At 43.8% G+C, this 20684-nt stretch overlaps 2 protein-coding genes across 2 annotated transcripts in view; both read left to right on the plus strand.

The window, feature by feature from the left end:
• LOC141122062 (uncharacterized) overlaps positions 1-20684 on the plus strand; it is a 218349-nt gene that overhangs the window by 58826 nt on the left and 138839 nt on the right. The window contains 6 exon segments of the mRNA XM_073611859.1: positions 17428-17553; positions 18411-18545; positions 18634-18757; positions 18874-18971; positions 19417-19623; positions 19745-19886. Coding sequence (XP_073467960.1) covers positions 17428-17553; positions 18411-18545; positions 18634-18757; positions 18874-18971; positions 19417-19623; positions 19745-19886 — 832 coding nt within the window.
• LOC141122028 (uncharacterized) lies at positions 4752-7280 on the plus strand. The gene has a single exon (XM_073611825.1). The coding sequence runs from the start codon at positions 4812-4814 to the stop codon at positions 5793-5795; it is 984 nt and encodes a 327-aa protein (XP_073467926.1). The 5' UTR covers positions 4752-4811; the 3' UTR covers positions 5796-7280.

Raw genomic sequence — 20684 nt, forward strand, 5'->3', positions numbered from 1 at the left:
GAGATCAAGCGTTCCCAAAGATCCAGAGAAAAGACAATCTTTGTTTCGGGCACTAGACCAATTAATATCTCAAGGGGTGATCATACAGATCCCCACAAAAGAGCAAGGTCTGGGTTTTTATTCAAATCTTTTCATGGAACCAAAACCAAATGGAGATGTCCGACCCATTCTAGATCTAAAAAAATCTAAATCGGTTCCTGAAGATCTGCTCCTTTTGCATGGAGACGATCAGGTCAGTAGTTTCTATCCTTCTAGGAGGAGAACTTCTGGCATTAATCGACATCAGGGTTGCATATCTGCATGTTCCTATATTTCCCGCTCATCAAAAGTTTCTGCGGTTTGAGTTAGGCCAGCAGTATTTCCAGTTTGTAGCCCTGCCCTTCGGGATAGCCACAGCACCCCGGGTATTCACCAAGGTGCTGGCCCCACCTCTAGCCAGGTTAAGGGCACAGGGCATAACAGTTGTAGTGTACCTAGACGATCTATTACTTATAGATCAATCAGTGACTCGTTTGGAGCAAAGCCAACTATCTGAAAAGTTTGGGTTGGATTCTCAACCTAGAGAAATCTTCCTTAATACCACTAAAAAGGCTCTGATCATAGACACAGCCCAGGAAAGGGTGTTCTTGCCTCAGGCAAAAATCAACTCCATAAGATAGCTGGTGCGGATGGTCAGGTTAAAAAGCGATCCCTCCATTTGCCTCTACATGAGGTTTCTAGGAACCATGGTGGCTTCATTCAAAGCAGTTTCCTGTGCCCAGTTCCATTCAAGACACTTGCAAAACAGTATCCTGTCTGCTTGGAACAAAACATTCAAGCTTTAGACTTGCCAATGCGGCTGTCCCCAAGAGTGTCCCAAAGCCTCACTTGGTGGTTACTAACCCAGAATCTGCTGAAAGGAAAACCCTTCCTTCAGACCAGTCATCTGGAAAGTGGTAACGATGGATGCCAGCCTTGCAGGCTGGGGAGCAGTACTAGAAAAGACAACTGTCCAAGGACAGTGGTCAAGAACTGAAGGAACCTTGCCCATCAGTATCCTAGAGATTCGGGCAGTACATCTGGCTCTAAAGGCCTGGTCTTTCAGGTTACGGGATTGTCCTGTCAGGATTCAGTCCGACAATGCCACAGCTGTGGTCTATATCAATCACCAAGGGGGCACCAAAAGTCTCTCAGCGCAGAGAGGTGAACCATATTCTATCTTGGGCAGAAAGGAATGTCCTGTGCCTTTCGGCAGTCTTCATTCCCGGAGTAGAGAATTGGTAGGCGGACTACTTTAGTCACTAGCACTTATTCCCAGGGGAATGGTCTCTTTACCCTGACATATTTCGGGCTGTTTGTCAAAGATGGGGGACTCCGGACGTAGATCTTCCAGCATCCAGGTTCAACATGACGTTGGTCAACTCTGTGGCCAGAAGGGATCTAGGCGCATGCAGAACGGATGCGTTGGTTACCCCCATGGGATCAGTTCTCGCTGATCTATTCAGTTGCTGCCTCGACTACTTTGCAGGATCAAGCTGGAAAGAAAGCCGGTAATTCTGGTGGCACCAGCATGGCCCAGAAGGTCATGGTATGCAGAAATCGTAAAGATGGCAGTGGAGGATCCATGGTCCCTCCCACTATGGCCAGATCTGTTCTCTCAGGGACCGATATTCCATCCTTCCTTACGGTCTCTAAATTTAACAGCTTGGCTATTGGATATTGAAATCCACATTCTAAAAAAACGGGGGCTTTCCAGGTCAGTTATCTCTACCCTGATTAATGCAAGGAAGCCAGCTTCCAGAACTAGATATTATAGAGTCTGGAGGGCTTATGTTTCCTGGTGTGAATCCAAGGATTGGCACCCTCGGAGATATATCATAGGCAGAATCCCTGCCTTTCTACAATTAGGGGTAGAAATGAAATTGGCCTTAAGTACTATTAAAGGCCAAGTCTCAGCTTTATCGGTCTTATTTCAAAGACCACTTGCTACTCATTCTTTAGTCCGGGGTTTTATACAAGGGGTAAGGCGGCTTAATCGGCCCGTCAAACCTCCCTTGAGCCCTTAGGACTTGAACTTAATTTTGCCTATGGTACAAAAACAGCCATTTGAACCAATACAACAGATTCCCCTACGCCTTCTGACAAGGAAGTTGGTATTTTTGGTTGCTATATCCTTAGCAAGGAGGGTTTCAGAATTGGCTGCTCTTTCCTGTAAAAAGCCATATTTGGTTTTTCATGAGGACAGAGTGGTGTTATGCCCTCGTCCAGGCTTTTTGCCAAAAGTGACTTCAGGTTTTCACCTGAACCAAGATATTTTTCCAAAACCATGTTCCAGGGAAGAAAAGTCACTACATTGTCTTGATGTGATGAGAGCAGTTAAAATCTATTTGAAGAAAACTGCTCAGATTCGTGAGACTGATGTCTTATTTATTCTGCCAGAGGGTCCTAAGAAAGGACAGGCAGCTTCAAAATCCACTGTCGCCAAGTGGATTCGGCAAGTGATAATTCAAACTTATGATGTAAGGGGTAAGATTCCCCCGTTTCAATTTTAAGGTGCACTCTACCAGGTCAGTTAGTGCTTCTTGGGCAGTGCGTCATCGGGCCTCCATGGCTCAGATCTGTAAGCCCTCAACTTGGTCTTCAGTACATACATTCACAAGATTTTATCAGGTGGATGTAAGGAGGTATGAGGGGATCGCAGTGTGCTGCAGGCAGCAGTATAGATCCTCAAGTCTGGGGGTACGCTCCATGTTTCTCCCACCCCTCAAGTGGCATTGCTATGGGACATCCCATTAAGTAATTACTTAAGGCACTGTGTCCCATGATGTATGATAAAGAAAATAGGATTTTTATTACAGCTTACCTGTACAATCCTTTTCTTGGAGTACATCATGGGACACAGAGCTCCCGCCCCTCTTTTTTTGGAATTTAAGTATATTGCTTTGCTACAAAAACTGATGTACTCCTGGAAGGAGGAGGGGTTATATAGGGAGTGAACTTCCTTTGATTGGGTTTACCAGTGTCAACACCTGAAGGTGGCCCATAACCCATTAAGTAATTACTTAAGGCTCTGTGTTCCATGATGTACTCCAAGAAAAGGATTTTACAGGTAAGCTGTAATAAAAATACTGTTTTTCGGCAGTTTTTTTTCGGGCGCCAAAATTTCTGTGCATCCCTAGAGGTAAGTATGACAAGTTTGTTTAAAAATAGAAAATCCAACATTTACAATGACTTTAAGGTCTCTGTGCAGGGAAGATCAGCATCTGACCCCAGAGAAGGTGGAGGCTGATAGACTGGAGGTGATAGAAGGCATTACTATTATATAAAGTAAAAGTTTACTAGTATTGTGCATTATATTTAACCACTACTAACCCCCCCCCCCCCCCTGGAAGATTTGCCTACTCAATGACCAGGCCATTTTTTGTGATTCGGAACTGCGTTGCTTTAACTGACAACTGTGCGATCTTGTACCCAAACAAAATTGACGTTTTTTTCCCCCCACAAATAGAGCTTTCTTTTGGTGGTATTTGATCACCTCTGCGGTTTTTATTTTTTGCGCTATAAACAAAAGAGCGACAATTTTGAAAAAAAAACTTTACTTTAATAAACATCCGACATTGTTTTTCAAAAAAAAAAAAATTTCCTCAGTTTAGGCCGACATGTATTCTACATATATCTGGTAAAAAAAATCGCAAAAAGCCTATATTGATTGACACATTTTTGGGGCCATAGGCATTTATACAGCGATCAGTGCTATAAAATCGCATTGATTACTGTAAAAATTTCACTGGCAGGGAAGGGGTTAACACTAGGGGGCGATCAAGGGCTTAAGTGTATTCCCTAGGTGTGTGTTCTATGTGGGGAGAGATATCGGTGCTCATACTTGGTAGGAACACACAATCTGTCTCTACTCCCCTGAAAGAACCGGGATTTGTGTTTACACACGAATCCCGTTTCTCGCTCTGCCACAAGCGATCGTGGGTGCCAGGCGGTTATCGCGCCCCCTGGGCACTAGTATCGGCTTTGGGCGTTCGTGCGCACTCCGACAGCATGCAAGCGCTCCTAGTGGCCAAAAGGCGAAGCGATGTAAGGTAATGTCGTTTTGCCCAGCCGTGCCATTCTGCTGCGGTAAAACTGCGGCGGCTGGTCGGCAAGCAGTTAAAATGATTAAATCCATGAAAAAAGTTTCAGCTTTTAGTACTTCTGACCACAAACCACATACACGATCTGAAAATTTGTTCGATGGAGAAAAGTTTTCTGTTCTGCTTCTTTTGAATTTTCCCGTCACTGTGGTGGAAAATGAATGCTGATTTGACCCACTAATGGTTAGAAAATTGGATGAATGTTTTTTTGAAAGAAAAATCAGTTTGTGTTCGGCCAGCATAAGTGACATCAGGTGCAGGGAGCTTGTACCCACCTACCTGTCTATGACAAGGGAGTCTGTCATCCATCATATTATATTACACTCCTGTCTGATCATCTGCAAAACAGAGTTTTACATCTTTTTTATATTTTAATAATGTTAATCTCTGATTCTGATATGTAGCAGATTCTCCCTCTAATAATACATCTATCTGTCTGTTATTCTCAGAGAAGATTAAATATCCAACTATATATCTGGATATTTATATTTACCGCTGTATATAGATATTCAAGAATATTAACTCAATTATACACCAACCTTTTTTTGAGGTTTTTATCCAATTAATCGAAACAATAATCGGCCAACTAATCAATTCTGAAAATAATCATTATTTGCCTCCCTACAGAGGACCCATTTACTAGTTACCTTGAGGGGGGAATTGTAAGATCCTCAGAGACAAAGCTGCCTGATGTGGGCGGAGTCCTGGTTTAGGGGAACCAATCAGCTCATGTCTAGTAATAATCTTTTTATCCCTATTTTAGTAGATGGACGGGAGATGAGGAAAACCTCAGAGGATTGTCTCACTTTGTCTCCAGACTGTAAAGTAGAAGATGAGGACATCACACAGTATAGTCCAGGAGAAAACCCGACTACCTCAAATGTCCATCCGGCACCACACAGTGTAGATGGACCATCGTATTCCTCTTATCCTGAGGAACCTCAGACTGTGAGGGACGGTGCCGTCCTTCCAACAGAGAAGAGCTTTTCCTGTACTGAGTGCGGGAAGTGTTTCCCTTTTAAATCCCAACTTATTGTGCATATAAGATCTCACACATGGGAGAAGCCGTATTCCTGTCCTGAGTGCGGGAAATGTTTCCATTTTAAATCCCAACTTAATTTGCATAAAAGATCTCATATAGGTGAGAAGCCTTATTCCTGTCCTGAGTGCGTGAAATGTTTTTCAGAGAAGTCCCGTCTTTCCAGACATCAGAGATCTCACACGGGGGAGAAGCCACATTCTTGTCCTGCGTGCGGGAAATGTTTTTCATTGAAGTCTGATCTTTGCAAACATCAGAGGTCTCACACGGGGGAGAAGCCGTATTCCTGTCCTGATTGCCGGAAATGTTTTTCAGTGAAGTCCAATCTTTCCAGACATCAGAGATCTCACACGGGGGAGAAGCCGTATTCCTGTCCTGAGTGCGGGAAATGTTTTTCAGAGAAGTCCCATCTTTCCAGACATCAGAGATCTCACACGGGGGAGAAGCCATATTCCTGTCCTGAGTGCGGGAAATATTTTTCACAGTTGGTCAATCTTTACACACATCAGAGATCTCACACTGGGGAAAAGCCGTATTCCTGCCCTGAGTGTGGGAAATGTTTTACACAGATGTCCCATCTTTCCAGACATCAGAGATCTCACACGGGGAAGAAGCCACTTTCCTGTCCTGAGTGAGGGAATTGTTCCTCACTGAAGTCCTGTCTTCCTGTACATCAGGGATCCCACACAACCCTTGAGGTGTATTAGTGCCTTGAGTGTGGGAAATGTCTTCTATATGAATGTTGCTGGACATCACAGCTCTCATGTGGGGAAGAAGCACACCCTGATATACACCTCAGATATACTCCATGGCTGATCTTCATCATGTAAGAAACAGTTGATAAGGAGATCAGAGATCACCAAAGACATGGATGAAGTGTTGTACCGTGTTGGCCATTGATAGCAGGAGAAAAATAAAAATAGAGTCATTACCTTTCATTGGCTGAGTACATTTTGTGGTGTAATATTTCACAAAAGCTTAGAGGTCTATTTAAAAAAAATAGTTGAATGAATGTGAGCAGCATTCACCCGGCTGTGATGAATATTGGATGTATTTTATTTCATACTCTGATTTCCTTGGCTCCATCTAGTGGCCATAATGTGGTATTGTGCTATTTTTATTGAGGTATTTCAGGAAAAATACCCCATTATGGTCACTAGATGGAGCTGATGGTCATAGGAAATCACTGAGGTAAATTCTGGCTAGTAGAGCCCTTAATTTCCATTTGTCAGGCATGGTTTGATTGTAATATCTGAGATTGGACTCATGTGCTTGTGAGTTAAGTAGACACTGAAGGATAAAAGTGCAATGGACGGCATTGGGAACCAGCCTCTGATGCAGACGACAGAGATGGGTGAAAGCGGTCAGGCCAGCGCGGCCCATCTCTGGACTACATGCCTTTGACCCATATATGATTCTACACACTTTACAAGACTGCTGTTTTCACAGACAAGGGAGGACCTTCCCCGGGACCCTGGACCTGTGGACTTGATGACAAGCTGATAAGTTCAGTATAAATACATTTACCATTCTTTGGAAAGGACTATTACTTTCTGGAAAGGATTACCTCTTCACATTGCTCTTTCATTTGGGGTTTGAGAGCGAGTCCTCATAGGGACTCTGATTGGTACAGTGAGAGGGAGGACAAGGAGGACCATGTTCTTCTGGTTTTAGAGAGCCACACATCACTTTATTGAACCCCCATATTCATTACTATTCCACTTGTACATCTCCTCCTGACCACTGTTACCCAGCAACCCCCCCTATTTCTTTACACCTACCTTCCAGATCAATACAATCATCTACTTGTCCACCTTTTTCCAATGCAGATCGGAGAACCATTCATATCATCTCATAGCTTCCACTTTGTGCTTTGACTTTATCCATCCTCCCTTTTTCAATATCAGTTCAACACTTGGGTCACTCTTCAGAGGTCACTTAGCCCTGGGGATATTATCCCAGCTGTATTACAGCATTTTTACAACTCCTGTAACTTGGGTGGAATTGCACCTCCTGTCCAGAGATGTCCTTTTGTTTTTATAGCTTTAATTCTAATGTATGCATGATGTTTTTTAATGTCTTTCTTATCTTTGACACCAATAAATCTTTTTTGCTAATCATGTTTGTATGGTGAGTGAAGTTCCATAGATATGTGCTACCACAGGCTTGGTTGTGCTATTACAGGTTTTTATTTCAAGTTTGCCATTTAATCTTCATACCGTGAGCTCCCATCTTCTCCTTTTCCCTGTTTTTTCATTTTGTCATTTTTACTCTAATGTTTTTGAGGTCATTCAATCCCCATATATTAGTTTTGTTTCATCTTTTATGACATACTAATTAGGTAGGCGGCACGCTGAGGGTCCGGCGTATATTTTTAGTGTATCATAAAAGTTATTTAAACAAACGCTATTAAACCAGCCATTGATTTAAAATGGGAAATACTGCATTTGGCCTTTCATTTTTATTTTCTATTATTATATATTTATTTTTATTTTTTCATTTGCATCCATATACAAACACACCAATAAAGTGTAACATGCAAATAAATACAGTATACATTTTCCATCCCTTCACCCAACTACTAAAACACATCCCCACCCCCCTCCCTTTCTTCTTCCCCTCTATTCCCATCCTCCGCTGGAACTAAATGTCCTTGTTTTTTCCGGTACTCCTAGTTTAGACCATTTGTCTTCCACTTATAACCTCCGCATATCTCCTGGTTTTCTTAAACACCTTCCAGTCTTTCCATCTGTTTATCACTCCCTCTATTTCTTCCTCTCCACTATATCTCAGATCTTCCATAATATATGTGGCTTCTACTTTTCCAATCCAATCTTTTATTGTAGGACTTTCTATTTCTTGCCAATATCTTGGAATCTGACTTTTAGCCGCATTTAATAAATGTGGTATGAAAGATTCTTTATATTGTTTTATTGAGCCCACTGTCCCATGAAATAAGCACATCCATGGCTCTTCTGAGATTTCCTTTGTAGTCATTTCTTTTATTAGCTGTATTATCTCCCTCCAATCATTTTAATTTTTGGTCAGTCCACCATAAATGGGCCATTGTTCCCACTATTTTACAACCCCTCCAACAGAATGGTGATTTCTCTGATACCTGCTTACTTTATCCGGGGTTCTATATCACCTTGATAGACATTTGTACTTCATCTCCGCTGTGTTGGAATCCACTGCAGAGGTGTGTGCTAATCTCATCATCTTTTCTAATCTAACTTTATTACTTCTAACTCCTAATTCTTTCTCCCATTGTTTCATGTATGGCGGGACCTCCAGCCCGTCCGCTGCCAGCAAGATTTTATAGATATGTCATATCCCATTTTATGTGCTTGACACCAAACTCAAGCGCTCCAGAGGTCTGAGATCTTCCCCCGATCTTATTGGTTGAGGTAGAGTACTGACAAAATGTTTCAGCTGGAGGTTCCGCCATTCATTAATCCTCATCATTTCTGTCTTGTGTTTTCATTCTTGAAATGTGTATATTTTCCCCTTTTGTCATTATATCCTTTAATTGTACATTATCGTGTTTAATCCACTCTCCAAATAATTTCCCTTTACCAGGTAACAAAGAATTATTTCCTTTCAGTGAGATTAGTGGTGAATTCTATTTCCATTGACTTTGTGTATTGGATCCCATATTCTGTGTACATTACGTGTCATAATATGTGTATCTTCCCCCAGTGCTCTATATTGTGGTGGGATCCAAATAATGCTACTCAGCCCCCCGTGTGTCCCTCATTGTCTTCTCAATTTGTACCCATCTTTTCTCATTTACTGCCTTAGACCATTCCATCACCCGTGAGATTAACACCGCCTTGTAATATTTTTGGTACTTTTATCCCTCCTTGCGCTTTATCTTTCTTTAATACCCAGAATGCAATTCTTGGTTTGCTCTTCTCCAGATAAACTTAGATATCATATTTTTTAATGTTATAAAATATGTCTTGGGTAGTGGGATAGGTAGAATTTGGAAATTGTAGATGAATTTCGGTACTATTACCATTTTTATGGTGTTTATTCTACCTGTCCATGAGAGACACCTACTTGCCATTCTTTTTATTTCTGTTTTTATTTTGTTTAATAGTGGAAGATAGTTTGCCTGGTATAGTTTCCCCGGGGACGATGTCAGTTTTATTCCTAAATATTTTATTTCTGTCTTCCAACTAAATTGGAACTTCTGCTGTAACAGCCTTTCTTCTTGGTTATTTACGTTTATATTTAGGATTTCCGATTTAGAGGAATTTATTTTTAAATTTGATAATCCCCCATAGTGTTTTTTATTGTCTTCATTAGGCAGGGCATTGTGATCCTAGGATTAGAAATGTAAAACATCATCAGTATAAGCTGCTATTTTATGTTCCTCTTCTCCAATTTTTATCCCTATTATGTCTGGATTATTCCTTATGGTAGCTAACAGAGGTTCTACAGATAGTACAAACAATAATGGTGACAGAGGGCACCCCTGTCCTTGTTCCATTATACATTTCAAATGGGGGGCATAGGGTGCCATTGACCTTCACTCTTGCGGTAGGGTGTTTATATAAGACCTGGATCCATTGGGCCATCCTTGGGCCCACTCACATAGCTTCCAGAGTACTCATTATAAACCCCCAGTCTACCCTGTCAAATGCTTTTTCAGCGTCAATCGACGGAAGTAGACCAGGGGCCCTTCCCTCTCTTATTTTTTGAAGCAAGAGTAGTGTTCTTACCCCATTATGTCTCCCTTCTCTCCCAGGTATAAACCCCACCTGGTTCGTGTGTACCCACTCCGCCATTAGATCTTTCATCCTAGGCAAACCTTTGCAAATAACTTTGTATCCGTACTCAGTAACGATATTGGTCTATAGCTTGAAAATACGGTGCTGTCCCTTCCCTCTTTTGGAAGAATGGTCATTAAGGCTGACAGAGCTTCTCTACCCATCTCATAGTTTATTCCTAGTCCCTTCATATATGAACATAGTCTGTAATAATAGGCAGTAAACCCATCTGGGCCTGGGCTTTTCCTTTTCCGATTCTTTTAAAGCCCTATTATTTCTTCTTCTGTTATGGGTGCTTCCAATATTTTTCATTTATTTTCATCTATTTGGGGTAATCTGGCATTTTTTAGGAACTCTTTTATCTTTTCTGATCTTACTATTCCTTGTTGCCCTTTTTGTTTTATTGAGTATAAGGATCCATAATAATACTGAAACACTTTTGCGATTTCTGTTGTTGAATATACCATCTCCCTTTCTTACTCTGTATTTTTTCGATATAGTTTAATGGGTTTTTTTTTTTTCCCAACAGTCTTGCGATATGTTTCTCAGTTTTTTCCCCATACATATCTCTCCTTTGCAACTCTATTGAAATCCCGTCTAATCTCTTGCTCGAGCACTTCTTTTAATCCATCTCTCTTGATCACCAATGCCTGATACCCTTCCCCTACTCCCTTTATTTTATGGCTTTGTTCAATTTCATGGATTTCCTTTATTAATATTTCCATCTTTTTTTTTTTTCCTTTCCTTTTTTTCCTCGATCCTATCTCCATCAAAATACCTCTAATTTAGGCCTTATGGGCCTCCCATAGTGTTAGCTTCTGTTACCTCCGTAGCATTATTTATTTTGAAATACTGTTCGTTTTCTTCCTTTATTTTCTCTTCTACCTCTACATCCTGTATTAGATCTTCATTTAATCTCTCATATACAGTTCCCTCATTTCAGGAATGGTCACTGAGGCTTTTTCGAAAGTAGTTGACAATCCCACTTCTAGATATTTCATATGACAGTTCACTTACCGCTTTTCCTTTATAAAACAACTCCTAATGATTTTGAGCCAGTTTTATAAGTCCAATCATATACTGTAAAAACGATCGTATATAACCTCAGAGCCAGTTCATGCACTTTTTTTTCTTTTTTCAAAGTTCTTTCCCATCTCAGACAGACCCAAAGCAATATCTTCATTTCATCATATAGCAGTTCATGAAACAGTTCTTTTAATTATTTAGAGCAGAGCAAAAATGAATATCTCTCACCCCTTTCTTCTTGTTTCTTCCCATTCAACCAGGTTTACCTCTTCTAATGCATCACTGCCTCTTCCCAGACAATTTCCTCTAGCAGGAGCAGATGTGATTCAATTCTAGTATGAGGTGGTGGGCAATAGGGGGCTACACATCAAGCAGTCCATCTGAGGTGTTTAGATAAGCACAGCATGCTCGGTGTACTCGGGGGACCGGTGCTGCGATATCCTCCAATAATCGATAACTCTCCTCCACCTTCGTCACCTTCTCTCCCCCTCGTCCCTCCATTTAAGGCAGATCAGCTCACTGAAGTCCGTCTTCCCACTCTTCACCCTCTCATCTTATTATCTTCTGGCTCGGTCCTCTCACTCCCGGTTGACCACACATCAATCACAGGGAGGTGGGGGTTACCGGAGGGAGCTTCTATCTGCCGCTTGCTGTTTGCTGTGTTTCGTCCCTGCCCTCAGAGGTGGCCAACGCTTACATCCAGGCTGGAGCATAGAGGGGGAGTGGGATCAGGGCGGCTGCTGGGTCCAAGGGTCCTCTTTCCTAGGCTACCGCAGCCTCTCACACTGCATGTCTCCTTCTGGGTCTCAAGCTGGCTTCCATGCTCCCCCACTAAGTACAGACCCCCCTTCCTCAGTATAGACTCCCCCACTAATGACAGAACCCCCTTCCTCAGTATAGACTCCCCCACTGACAGAACCCCCTTCCTCAGTATAGACTCCCCCACTAAGTATAGACCCCCCTTCCTCAGTATAGACTCCCCCACTGACAGAACCCCCTTCCTCAGTATAGACTCCCCCACTAAGTACAGACCCCCTCCCTCAGTATAGACCCCCTCTCTCAGTATAGACTCCCCCACTAAGTACAGACCCCCCTCCCTCAGTACAGACCCCCTCCCTCAGTATAGACTCCCCCACTAAGTACAGACTCCCCCACTAAGTACAGACCCCCCTCAGTGCAGACTCACCTCTCAGTGTAGGACCCCTTCTCAGTGCAGGACCCCCTCTCAGTGCAGACACCCTCAGTGCAGACCCCCTCTGAGAGCAGACTCCCCCAGTGAAGACCCTCCTTCAGTGCAGACCCCCCTCAGTACCTGTGCTAGTAGACCCTTCTCCCATAGCGCCCCCCCTGCACATGTCCATCTGCATTACAATACAGTGTACAGACCTCGGACAGCGCGGCACATGCACAGCGGTGTGTCCCTCGGACTCCCTCCTCCTGTGTAGATGTAAACAGAGAGAAGGGGGAGGCGGCTTTGGTGCGCTCCATTGAGGGACACAGCTGGTGAGAGCAGATCAGTGTAGGGGTGCGGTGTTAGAGGTGCCGCCACACTGTCCACAGGTGTCACGTGATGTTAGAGAGCGGAGAAAGTTGGAGCAATCCATGCTGCTCTGGAAGCACGGGGTACGGTACGCTGCGCCTGCCCAGCTGCTTCTCGCCTCTTTGGGAGACGGGGTCTAGGAGGAAGAGGCGGTGCCGGAGGAGCTCTTCTGAGTCCTAGGCTCTCACAGGTCCGTTCCACCTATCTGCCCTCGGATGGCTGTTTACTGCCGTGTGTGGCGTTGGATGCCCACCTGCACCCCAAGAGCGATGTGGATTGCTGCCATAGCGCCGCTAGCGCTGCACCTATTTGCCCCGATAAATGGCCATCACACTGGGGACAGTACAACAGCACCCCTTTACATTCTGCACACAGCCCCAGGGCGGAGCCCCACCTGTCTCCCCCATGCTATGCCACTGGTCACATAGCCACTGGGTAGGGGAGGGGTAGAGGATGAGGCACAGCTGCACAGGCACTCACGAGCATCAGGTGCCCTCTCTCCTCCCAATGGAAAGTAGGTAAGTCAGCGGTTGTGGCTGCACCCTAGGTGACTGCCTAGTTTTGCCTAGGGGTAGCGCCAGCCCTAGGTGCGCCCTGCGCACCCGCCCAGAATTGGCCCTACAGCCGGGATATTGCGTGGCACTTGCGGGTGTCAGGCAGCCACAGCCGAAATGTGGGAGAGTTGGGATGTCTGTTGGATCTCAACAGTCAGGAGCCTTTCCTGTCATCCTACATGATTCCTTCTGAGGATAGTTTTATCCTTCCATACAAATGTATGAAATCACCGATGCATAGCTCCCAACTGTTCCTGATTTCCAGGGACTGTCCCTGATTTGGAACAATGTCCCTCTGTCCCTCTTTCCTCCTCATTCGTCCCTCATTTTGGTCTGATCTATATAGTTGTATATAAAATGAACTTTTTATCTTTCAAAAATTGTTTCCCAGTGCTAAACTTTTCATCTAATCTCTAAATTGCTGCATTTGTAAATTTTAACAGCCAATGTTAAGGAAAAGTAGTGGTAAAAAAGCACTTGTGAGTTTAACCAATCTTTTTTTTTGGTATGATTCTCCTTTAAGGGGGTGTGGCAGGGGGTGTGTCCGATGCTTACATACTTTTGCTAATAGGTGTCCTGCATTAATAAAAAATATATCCTAAGATGAACTTCTGCTCTACTAAAGTGAATACTATGTGAAATGCTGCAAAATCAAAAAAGTGAACACCACTCACTAACTATAATCTAAAAATACCACATTTAACAATTGTGCCTGTGATTTTGCGCAAAACAGAATAAAATGAATAATCAATAAATAATAATCAATGAATATGCATAGGTGATAAATATATAAAAATCAAATAGTCCATGAGTGAATATCCGTGACTGTAGTGCAAATCAATCAAGTGAATAAGATGCGTGAATATTCTATGCAGTGTAACATCAAAAGTGCAAAGTGCGTTGATAGTAGATCTCGTGACTTTCGTGGTGTTGGATACCCACTAGGGGCTCCCAGAACTCTCACCTTGTTGACACCAAAATAGTGCCTTTATGTATCCATTCAGGACTGTGCTTGTTCCAATCCAATCTGTGTAGTTGTTCTGGTGCGTCTATGGGGAGATGGCGTTCTCTCCGGTATATGGACTCGTCTGCTGCCTCTTCCAGCAATGTCTCCTCTCTACTTCCTTGAGAGGTGAGTCGGGAGGAAGTAGAGAGGAGACATCTACTATCAACGCACTTTGCACTTTTGATGTTACACTGCATAGAATATTCACGCATCTTATTCACTTGATTGATTTGCACTACAGTCACGGATATTCACTCATGGACTATTTGATTTTTATATGATTTATCACCTATGCATATTCATTGATTATTATTTATTGATTATTCATTTTATTCTGTTTTGCGCAAAATCACAGGCACAATTATTGATTGTGGTATTTTTAGGTGTCTTGCATTCCCATCTCAAAAAGTTGGGACGTATGTCGGTGAGTCCTCCTTCCAGTGGAGGCCCATCCATAGGGGTCGCCGCCCTCCCTCCTATAAAAAAAAAAAACAAGCCAAATTTTTAAATTGGCCCCTTTAAGAACAAAAAAAAGTCCTTTAACAAAGTGCACTGTGGCGCCGGACACAGTGAACTATGCGAATCACGAGATTGCAGACGTGGCACTTCATTTGCGGGCTTTTAACCCGCCTTGCGGCACAATCGTAAACGCCGATTAGCTTCCGCCCATAGAATCAGTGTGATTCTATGGGCGGGAGCATTGCTTTTCAAATCTTGAGGTCACTTCCGGCTTTCGTGAAACAGGCGAAAGCCAGAACTGATGTTGGCAGCTCCGTTCTTTAGCCCGAGCGGAGCTGCAGGCGGAAGGTAAGAGAGCAGCATGAGGGATGCGTTCCGGTCTGGTTTATGTATCGGCCGCAAGGAAGGTGCGCTCCAGCACAGCACAGCTGCATCTGTCCCTCTCTTCCCCATCCCCTCTCCTGTCTCACCTCCGAGTGCCTTCCTATACAGAGACAGAACATATTTATTATTATTATTATGTTTAACATATTCATTATGAGTGGATTGAATTATATATATTTATGCTTTTTGATATATTTTTGCATTTTCTTCATCAAAAAGTTCAATTTCTGGAGTTATGTTTTTAACTTAGCTCCGTTATACAGGAATGGTTATTATGAGAAGTTTCTTGGGGCTGCAGTTCCTCTGAACTCCACAAGATGGTGATCTTCTACCCAGACAGGAAGTCTCTATGGAATACAGACAGGAAGTGATGTCAGATACAGACAGGAAGTTCCGGGTGAGAGGTGAGTCAGGAGGAAGTAGAGAGAAGACGAGGAGACGAGGTAATAAGATCTTATTTTCTATTTACACCCAGTAACCCCCCCGTCATGTCCGTCCTCTTCCTCCATAGTCACTGTGATGTCTTTTATCTCCAGCAGATGATGATACACACATATATAGTGTGGAAACCTAGATTAACCCCTTCAGGGTCAGAACATTTCCCCACTTATGGGGCCGGAACATTCTCTTCATTTTGGAGATAAATTCTAGTAATATGTTCCTCTAAACAAACATCACTGACAATAAATAGACAAGACAATGACCATCCTGACCATACATGGCCTACAAAGGACAATTATTACACTACACAGGCTGTTGGTCTCTGATGCTCCTCTCACCCCACCTGCACATACTTTTCTCACCTCCTTAAAGGAGAAGTCCAGCTTGAGATCGCTTGGCTGGGCTTCTCCTATGGGTTACAGGAGTACAATTCGTTTTGCACTCTTGTGACCTGTTTTCAGTAGAGATCGGGATGAAGTCCTCTCTCTGGTGACATCACTGGAATCAGTCCAGGCACCGCATCATCACCACAATGAAGTCTGGATCTTCCAGGTGTCTGGACTGATGGCCATCTCAGCCTCTCAGCGAGCCACTGAGAGACTGAGACGGGCGCTCCCCATCCCTCCACATCTCCAGTGAGTGCGGGGGGCAGAGCTGTGAGAACCGAGCCATCGCAGATGTTAGATCGATCGGTTCTCAGTGAAGAGGTGCCGGGGGACCGATGCTGCATCCACCTAGGTAAGTATGAATCTGAAAGAAAATAAAATCATACTTCTCTTTTAAAGACCTTCTGCCAGCAAGTGAAGGAAGCCTTCACCTCACCATTTCACCGTTCTAGAAATATGTTACAGGATACAAAATAGACCAAGAGAACAAACCCCTCCCCCCTGCTGTCCTCCTACCAGCACTGAAATAAAAATCACACACCAGTAATGTGCACTACAAGGTCCAGCCCAACAGACAGCAGTCTATGGTAACAGCATGATGAGGACAAATGTTCATTCCAACATACAAGGGTCCTGCAGCTTGTCAGATAAAGATCCGGGAAGATCCAAGGAGATCAAACAACAAAGAAATGACAGCGCGAGATCCTCATTAGAATGATGAAGTCATTTATTCCATAAAAACAAATAGTACACTTACATGTTATAATCTTCATAATCAGCATAGATGGCAGATGGGTTGCTATTGGAGAGAACAAAACTGACTCCTCCCCCCACAGTTCTGTACTCCACCAGCAGAATCCTCCTGCTATCCAATCTGATCCCTTCTCTTACTGCAGAGAGTGACAGTGACATCACTCCGATCAGTCAGCAGGCTGCCGGAGATTGGAGCCTTGCAGCCGGAGTTCTGGCAATTATCCTGATTAGCCGACAACTCCGACCAAAAGTCAGCAAGTTCCCCTTCCTGGACATCATGATGACCCGACATTGTCCTCACATCACTGCCTCAGAGCAAACAAGTCAAAGGAAGGATCGTATTTATCATTCCTTGTCTGCAGATCTAAAACCAATCAAATCCAGTTCAGAAACTAAACAAACCCAACATAGAAAGGGGAATATCTGATCCAGCAGGACAAGAGGGTCCCGGTGTTCTGCCGAATAAGTTCCGCTTGGCGGATAAGTTCCTCACTGTGGCGGAAATAGCCGAAGCGGAACAGCTGAAAATCAGCTGTACACGGCGCCTGTAAGAGGGCCCCTCGCGGGCTCGCAGCGCTCGGCACTTTTAGATTCCCCCTCCAGGTCCACTTGGATGGTGGGGAAGGAATCTGGACCCAGAGCGCAGGTGCCGTGTACAGCCGATTGTGGATTTTGAGCTTCGGCTATCTCTGCCGGCTGACAGTAGTTGGTACTGCGCAGGCGCTGCGCCTGCGCAGTACAGGGGAGGAACTTATCCGCCGAGGGAACTTTCTCGGCAAGACAACGGGCCTTAAAAATGTAACAGTCCAAACTAAATCTGTTCCCATGGGGGGGAGTAGTTGTAAAATGTACAGCAACCCTCCTATTACCCCCTCACATCCACATCCTATTATTGTGTGACCAACACCATCCAAATAATTCTTACTTTCATTTCCCAAAGTTATCCGTCTACAAGGAGACCTGTATAGATCAAATGACGGCACCAATGAGGATGGAGGAGGACCGGAGTCACATGACTGAGAAGATACTAAACCTCACCCTGGAGATCATCTACCTGCTGACCGGAGAGGTGAGGAGGATTCTGGGAGGTCACATGACATCACTCTTATCTCTATTAATAAAACACAGACCTGACCGGAGAGGTGAGGAGGATTCTGGGAGGTCACATGACATCACTCTTATCTCTATTAATAAAACACAGACCTGACCGGAGAGGTGAGGAGGATTCTGGGAGGTCACATGACATCACTCTTATCTCTATTAATAAAACACAGACCTGACCGGAGAGGTGAGGAGGATTCTGGGAGGTCACATGACATCACTCTTATCTCTATTAATAAAACACAAACCTGACTGGAGAGGTGAGGAGGATTCTGGGAGGTCACATGACATCACTCTTATCTCTATTAATAAAACACAGACCTGACCGGAGAGGTGAGGAGGATTCTGGGAGGTCACATGACATCACTCTTATCTCTATTAATAAAACACAGACCTGACCGGAGAGGTGAGGAGGATTCTGGGAGGTCACATGACATCACTCTTATCTCTATTAATAAAACACAGACCTGACCGGAGAGGTGAGGAGGATTCTGGGAGGTCACATGACATCACTCTTATCTCTATTAATAAAACACAGACCTGACCGGAGAGGTGAGGAGGATTCTGGGAGGTCACATGACATCACTCTTATCTCTATTAATAAAACACAGACCTGACCGGAGAGGTGAGGAGGATTCTGGGAGGTCACATGACATCACTCTTATCTCTATTAATAAAACACAGACCTGACCGGAGAGGTGAGGAGGATTCTGGGAGGTCACATGACATCACTCTTATCTCTATTAATAAAACACAGACCTGACCGGAGAGGTGAGGAGGATTCTGGGATTCTAACATGATATTCCTATTGGTTCCTCAATACAGAGATTTCCTCTTGTGAAGTCAGGTGATCATATGACCATCACAGTGCCTCCATGTGACTCCCTAAAACCTGAGAGACACAACATGCAGAAGATTCTAGAAGTCACCAAGAAGATGATGGAGCTGCTGACAGGAGAGGTGAGGAGGATTCTGGGAATTCTGGGACATTATCCAGTAACAGACAAGGGATGTGTCTGGATGGTGACTGTATCATTGTGTGTGTCAGGTTCCTATAAGGTGTCAGGATGTCACTGTCTATTTCTCCATGGAGGAGTGGGAGTATTTAGAAGGACACAAGGATCTCTACAAGGACGTCATGATGGACAATCAGCTGCCCCTCACATCACCGGGTAAGAGGAGACTTTATTGTAAAGGAGAGAGCAGTACGGAGGCTCCACCTAGATCCCCCATCATCTGATAAACACATAGAAACAATGTATTCAGTCAGTGTGTGTGTTTCCTACAGATGGATCCAGTAATGAGAACCCACCAGAGAGATGTCCCCGTCCTCTGTATTCCCGGGATTCCACACAGGAAGGTCACACCATCCCTCACCATCATCAGGTAGATAAGAAAAAATCACAAATAGTTTTGATTAAGACTGCTTTCACAGTCAAAGCGCTGCTCCTTTTAGTGGCGCTTTAGTGCTGCTTAAGTGGGGCTTCTGCGTCGCTTTTTGGCCACCAGCAGGGCGCTTTTAACCCAAAAAAAGTGTTAAAAACTCCCCTTTTCAAAGTACTTTGGAAGCACTGCCCATTCATTGCAATGAGAAGGGCATTTTGGGAGCACTAAATACAGCACTCCCAACCCGCCCCAAAGATGTAGCTTAGAGGACTTTTGGTAGCACACCGCCCGATTTTGAAAGGTCACATTGCAGTGAATGGGAAGCGGTTTTCAGGCACTTAGCAGAGGCTATTTCTAGCGCTAAAGTGCCTGACAACCGCCCCAGTGTTAAAGGGGTCTTATACACAGCATGTTTGTTATAATGAATGTTTTATTATATATTCAGAGTGGAAATCTCGGGGATGAAAATATTAATGTTAAAGAAGAGTATAAAGAGGAGGATGAGGAGTATGGAGTGATGGAGGAGTTTTCAGAAATACACAAGGATATGATGGAGCCACCAAATACCAGGAACCCACCAGAGAGATGTCCCCGTCCTCTGTATTCCCGGGATTCCGCACAGGAAGGTCACACCATCCCCCACTGTTACAAGGTTGGTGGGATGGAGCTTATATAATGGACTCATGGAGACAATGTGTGCTTTTTTTATGTGATGTCACAATAATAAAGCTTATATCTTACAGATGATATTCTCTCTCATTTTCTTGATTTAGAGTGGAGATCCAATTGATATAGAATTTGAGGTTAAAGCAGAAGAAGAAGAGAGGTATGTGAGGGATGATCAGCAGTCTATGGAGGAGGATGGAATAACGAGGACATTTATAGAGGAGGACACTCCTACAGAGATCAGCACAGGTGGGTCATTAACACTAAATACATTCCTCCACCCATACTGCTCACTGATTGGTCCAGAGTAGGGCGGGGACTGGGTGATATCAGCCTGTAATCCCCTGGTCACTTTCCTGAGCTGTGTTCCCCGTCCTGTATTCCTGTATTTCTCTCGGATAATCTTCCTTCTCTGTGCTGCAGACACAATTTATGTATCTAGACTGGATTTATGGAGATTCTGGGGTTCAGCTGGCAGCAAAATGTTTATTTTTAAAATAGACGTCTAGTAAGATCTCTGACAGAACAATTCTCCCAGGATTACTTGCTCTGTTGTCTGCTGGCTGTGCCGGGTGGAGGGATATGTCTGTATAGTCTCAGACCCAAGTCACTGAGTGCAGTCTCAGGAGATGGGAGGCAGCGGTGTGGGACCTCTGCAACTTGTCTCATGTAAACATTTCATCTTCCACTGATTACTGAATACCAATATTATGAGTCCTGACCCTTACACTGTATAATTTATATTGTACATTACATACTCCTGACCCCTGCACTATATACTCTGTTGTACATTACATACTCCTGACCCCTGCACTATATACTCTGTTGTACATTACATACTCCTGACCCCTGCACTATATACTCTATGTTGTACATTACATCATTCTGATACTATATAGTCCTATCTGTTGTATCTTATACAATATGTTGTACATTACATAGTCCTGATTTTGCTCTCTCCCCATTACCCACTGCTATATACACATAATATGTATTCTATTTTGTTACACCCATTTTATATCTGATGATTTGATTGGAGCACAGACT

This window comes from Aquarana catesbeiana, unplaced genomic scaffold, assembly GCF_042186555.1.
Source record: "Aquarana catesbeiana isolate 2022-GZ unplaced genomic scaffold, ASM4218655v1 unanchor237, whole genome shotgun sequence".
Lineage (NCBI taxonomy): Eukaryota > Metazoa > Chordata > Amphibia > Anura > Ranidae > Aquarana > Aquarana catesbeiana.